The sequence below is a fragment of the Notolabrus celidotus genome, chromosome 7, assembly GCF_009762535.1.
Source record: "Notolabrus celidotus isolate fNotCel1 chromosome 7, fNotCel1.pri, whole genome shotgun sequence".
Classification (NCBI taxonomy): Eukaryota; Metazoa; Chordata; class Actinopteri; order Labriformes; family Labridae; genus Notolabrus; species Notolabrus celidotus.
In genome coordinates, this window is record NC_048278.1 from 32545136 (window position 1) to 32551135 (window position 6000).

General features: G+C 42.2%; 1 protein-coding gene across 1 annotated transcript in view; it reads left to right on the forward strand.

Annotated features, from left to right (window-relative positions):
• The window catches only part of ncf4 (neutrophil cytosolic factor 4), a 57444-nt gene extending 51797 nt beyond the window's left edge, over positions 1-5647 (forward strand). Inside the window, exon 10 of the mRNA XM_034687641.1 lies at positions 5352-5647. Within this exon, the coding sequence (XP_034543532.1) occupies positions 5352-5559 (208 nt within the window). The 3' untranslated portion in view covers positions 5560-5647. The remainder of the gene's footprint in view (positions 1-5351) is intronic.
• Positions 5648-6000: the final 353 nt, after the last annotated feature.

Consider the following 6000-nt stretch of genomic DNA (forward strand, 5'->3'; position numbering starts at 1 on the left):
ATCAATGCAAGAAGGAACTAGCAGGAGAGAGAGACACATTTAAAAAGACAGCAGAGAGTTGATAGGCTGATGATAAGGGCGTGCCACTGAGCTATTGGATGACGGGCGCCGCTGATTAACCAATGACAGCTCCGGAGCATGCAGTTGGAGCGGGTGAGCTATTGAAGGAGGAAGAGGAGAGTTAAACAACTGCTGTGATTGCTTTTATAGTCTTCCTGTCTGAACTTTCGCTAGAGCTACATTTGTAAGTGTTGACCCCCAAACTCTATGAAGCCATGTTGAATAAATTGTGCTCCATTTAGACTGTTTTTTAAATTTAAAGCTTAATTTAAATGACTGAGAAGTTAATCGTTCCTGAGCATCCTTAAACACAGTTCTATCAGCCAGCAGATATCAGTCAAGCTTAAAGCTGTACATTGGGATTTTGAAATCTCTAATGGACTCAGATAAGGAATGCAAGTCCTTAACAAATCCTTTCACTGCTGTTGGCAGGAAGTGACTTTGAATATTTTATTTGCATATCCTTTATCTGATGTAACATTTAATCATATTGCGCCTCCAGGAATCCTATAGAAAACCTCATCTACTCTGACTTTGTCTCTCTTCTCTGTTTTCCTCTTTCGTATTAAGTCCCAAACACAAGCCTTACTGTATGTTCATGGCCAAGAATGCAAATACAGAGAAGGTGGTGCAATTGTCAAACTTCGTATCTGCTCTTGTTAGCCGCTTCCTTTGGTCCAGCACATGTTTTCTTGGTGATAACTCTCACAGCCCAATTTTAATTAAACCCTAATATATCAACAAAGGCCTTCTGAGGGCAGTCAATTCCTTTACTGGAAGCTTGGTGCAAGTATTTTTTTAATTATGTCCCCATTAAATTACTCTTTATTGCTTTTAACATTAAAATACACAACTATTCAAAATGAAAGACATTACGTTTTGTCTCATTAAACTCAGAACAAAAAAGAAGCACACAAAAGGGTTAAACACAAAACCTCATAAAAGAAATACAAGTAATAGAAAATAACATTGAATTAGAGTTTAATCTTTTATCAACCTTAGAGAACAAAACAAGCCTCTACATTCAAAATTTAGACATTAAAGTTACACTGGGTGATTTTAGCTTGGTTTCAACAACAGGGACTGTTAAGGCTGATTTATACTTCTGCGTTGAATCAACGGCGTACCCTACGCCGGGGGTCCGCGTAGCTCTCGTACCTACGCCGTGGCCTACGCACGTAGCTGACGTGCACCTCCTCAAAAATGTAACTCCTCGTAGAGCCGACGCGGACCCCAAGCTCTGTGATTGGTCCGCTCGGCGGCTTTGCCTTTCCCGCATTTACAACACTTCCGGGATCCCGGATTTCGGCCGCACATCGGCCGTGTATTTCATCTCCTCCTCTCTATTCTTCATGTGATCATGTCTGTATGATAAACAGCAACATGTATCAGCTGTAGATTAACAGAACACGCTCTGAAACTCTGTGGAAAAGTAAACAGAGATCGTAGCGGGACTGGAAGCAGGCGGCCGGCTATCAGAGAGACCGCACTGCCCTCATGCGTTTCGGCGGAGAATTGCTGCGCGACACAGACACACCGACGCACAAGTATGTGGGGCTCATGTCCGCATCAGCCCCTGCTGCGTAGGGGAGACGCAGAAGTATAAATCAGCCTTTACAGTTTCATACCTCTATCTCATAAGTACAGAGCCCCTAAAGTGACATGTGCAGAATTTTTTTTTTGGAAAGTATCTCGTGCGCACGAGATACTTTCTCGTGCGCACGAGATACTTTCTCGTGCGCACGAGATACTTTCTCGTGAGCACCAGATACTTTCTCGTGCGCACGAGATACTTTCTCGTGAGCACCAGATACTTTCTCGTGAGCACCAGATACTTTCTCGTGAGCACCAGATACTTTCTCGTGCGCACGAGAAAGTTTCACGTGCGCACGAGATACCAAGTTAGCACTGGAGATCAACCAGTTTGGATCTAAAAATGACAGTACAGCAGTTAGTTGAGCTTTATTTCAACCTTGGGCTGCCTTGTATCTTGTTACATTTATATACGGACTGTTCAGTCTGCATTTACGAACTGTTTGTAATTTGTGAACCTCACTGCATTTGTGAATGGAATTTTTGAGACTGCAGGGCAATGTCTGTAACCAATCAGATGTCTCACTCCTATGCAGCCAATCATAGTGTAGATTCCAGGGTATGTGGTTGTGAAGCGATCCCTTTAGCCATGCCCGAGACCAGAGCGCACCGAGACCAGAGCGCACCGAGACCAGAGCGCACCGAGACCAGAGCGCACAGAGACCAGAGCGCACCGAGACCAAGACTAGTCGATATCATCCCGCATTTAGGCAGTTATTTAATGAGGACTATGTTTGATCCTTTGTTACAATGGGTAGCATATCTGCAAACGTTTTATCCTCACCCTGTTACTGTATTATTGATCAGTCTGACGTTCGTTTACCTGCATATGAAAAGTGCTTTAATTCCTTTAATTTGAACATTATACTGAAGAACTGATTTAGCTTTGGGAGCTTTGGTAGTCTTTGGTAGTCTTTGGCAAATCAAAGTGAACTTATTTTTATTGATCAGATATTATCTGTGGTAATAATACTGTTAAATGTGGTCACTAGATGGCGCCCTTGCTCTTTGTATTGTACTGTTCTGTCAAAGGTTACACTGTGCGTGCAGATGTGACGTCATCACACAGTATTTGCGCCCTGTTATGTTAATGAAGAGGAGAGCAGGAGATTATGTTTTATGCCAGGATATTAATGATGAAACCTCCTGTACGGCCTCAATAAATATGTCAAAGTCTAAAGAGTAGAGACTGACTCAAGCTTTGCTTATTCTCCACAGCAAGAAGACACCTGCGCACTCCAGTGCTTTACAAATACATTGAGCAATTTCCTAATCAGTGTTCTATTAGCTTTGATATACCAGCAGTGTAAAACGGACTTCAGCAAATCTGGACCAAGCATAAAACATCATCATGGTGTTAACATAATGGGTTAAAGGAATTAAAGCACTTTTCATATGCAGGTAAACGAACGTCAGACTGATCAATAATACAGTAACAGGGTGAGGATAAAACGTTTGCAGATAGGCTACCCATTGTAACAAAGGATCAAACATAGTCCTCATTAAATAACTGCCTAAATGCGGGATGATATCGACTAGTCTTGGTCTCGGTGCGCTCTGGTCTCGGTGCGTTCTGGTCTCTGTGCGTTCTGGTCTCGGTGCGCTCTGGTCTCTGTGCGCTCTGGTCTCTGTGCGCTCTGGTCTCGGTGCGTTCTGGTCTCGGTGTGCTATGGTCTCGGGCATGGCTAAAGGGATCGCTTCACAACCACATACCCTGGAATCTACACTATGATTGGCTGATACTTTCTCGTGAGCACCAGATACTTTCTCGTGAGCACCAGATACTTTCTCGTGCGCACGTGAAAGTATCTGGTGCGCACGAGAAAGTATCTGGTGCTCACGAGAAAGTATCTGGTGCTCACGAGAAAGTATCTCGTGCTCACGAGAAAGTATCTCGTGCGCACGAGAAAGTATCTCGTGCGCACGAGATACTTTCCAAAAAAAATTTCCTGCACATGTCACTTTAGGGGCTCCGTACATAAGTATAGGAGTATCGTCACTCAATACTCAAAATGAGATGCAGAGAGATTGTAACTCTTTGTACTGTTTCACCTTTAAATAGTCCATGTGTGTATGTGAATATATTTAACATTATTATCAACATTATAACATTATATTATAATAATAACAGAACATTTTAATGGAGCTCATTCCAACATAATAAAAAAATGATCAAATAAGTGTTTATTAAAGTGAATAGTAGCTTTTAAAAGTTGAGCAGGCTGACTGGTAATATGGGAAATGAACACACGTGTTGCTAGGCACGCATTTACTCGCAGCGCCCCCCCACCCCCCACCCAAAACTTTTCCAGATCAGCCACTGGTTTTTCTTACAAAGAAGGATATATCTTTATGGTCATTGTTCACTGTACAAAGAAATTGAGGTGCAAGAAGATGCATAAAAGAACAGTAGTAAAAGAAAGTAAAAAATCATAAAAACAGTAGACAAACATAAATAAATAAATAAATAAATAAAAATAAATAAAAACCACAAGACACATCCAACAGGCAGACATTCAGTGAATCGGAAAATTGCACAGTCCCATTTTATATTGCATTATTTAGCGTTTAGTGCACTTATTGCTTTGGGATAAAAGCTATTTTTCAGTCTGTTTGTCCTCGTCTTTAATGTCCTGTATCTCCTGCCCGAGGGTAGAAGTTCAAACAGGTGATGACCTGGGTGTGTTTGGTCTCTGAGGATGTTTCTCGCTTTCTTGAGGCACCGTGAACTGTAAAGTTAATCCAGGAACAGGAGAGGGCAGCCGATGATTTTTGAGGCGGTAGTGATGACCCCTCTGGAGCGTTCTCCTCTCTGCCACTGTGCAGCTGGCATACCACACACACAGAACACTCTCTACGGAGCAGTGGTAGAAGGACACAAGCAGTTTTTGTGACAGGTGGTTCTTCCTGAGGAGTCTCAGAAAGTAAAGCCTCTGCTGCGCCTTCTTCACAGTTTTTGAGGTGTTAGTGCTCCAGGTCAGGTCCTCCTCATTCTGAACACCAAGGAACCGGAAGTCAGAGTTGTTCTCAGTAAGAACGAGTAGACAGAAGAGAGCCTTCACTTTTATGACTGTATGTCCGCAGAGATTATGAAGCTGCTCCACACGTTGATATTCAGCGGGTTTAACATTTTGTACACCTCAATATGATCTGTAGATATTCAATACTGTCAGTTATAAACATTGTGTCGTGAAGGAAAATTTGATTAAGGGAAAATAACGCATTGGGCATTGTTCTTGACATGAAAAATGTCTACTTTTAAAAAAAAATTATTAATCAATATTTGATCGTTAACATTTACAAAGATTGATCGCGTAAAATACTTAAAACTTACATCCCTACTCTTGGCAGTCGACACAAATCCAGTCCAGGAATGTCAAGACAGCTAGGATACTGACTGGATCATCCGGCAGCTAACTAAGCAGCGAAACCCATGGATGCCTGTCTGACAGCTAGCATAGCATCATCACGTTAGCTGATGCATTCAAGTGAAAATCCACATCAAAGTCTCAGACACCAACTACCACATTTCTGTTTGGGACTCATATGACATCATCACACAGTTTAAAAATGTATTGATCTAGACTAGACTGTATCAGGTCAAATTGAATCAGTGTGACTAAATGAAAGTGTGTTAAATATTTAAAAACGCTCAGAGTCTGACGTCATTCTCTGTTTCTGTCATTGTCTCTCTGCAGGAACGTCTTCAAGGAGGATGACATCGCCCTGAACTACCGCGACCCCGAGGGCGACCTCATCCGAATCCTGGACGACGAGGACGTCCAGCTGATGATCAAGGAAGGCAGAGGTCAGCAGGGCAAAATCAAGAGACCTGTCAATCAGTTTCCATGGGAACTGTACGTGACCCTGGTCTCTGACCTCTCTGTTTACAGCAGTGAGGCCTGAGAGACGGGGAGAATATGTTTCAGATATCATTTATCATTTCTGTGGCTTTTACATTTCACTTAATAATAAAGCAATTTAATAGATCATCTACTTTCTGCATGCTTTAGTTTTTTGAGGGTAACAAGTCTCTGTTCACTGGAGGAGCAGAGCTGTAGGCAGGTTGGTAAACACAATGATAGCCTGGAAGCCTCAGCCCGGGGCAAAGAAAACCTCACACTACCAAACAGATGTCAGAGCTGGAAGGAGTTTAGTGACGGCAAGAGAAATGACAGCAAACAATAAAGGTATCTGGGATGACTCTGGGGAAGGGGCTGTCATTCTGGCTCTTGCAGCTAAATACTTGTTTATAAAAACTTTTTCAACTATTTTTTTACTTTTAGCATAATTTTAAGAACATTTTACAACTTTGGCATTTAGCAAGAGACTGAGCCACAGCGAGGT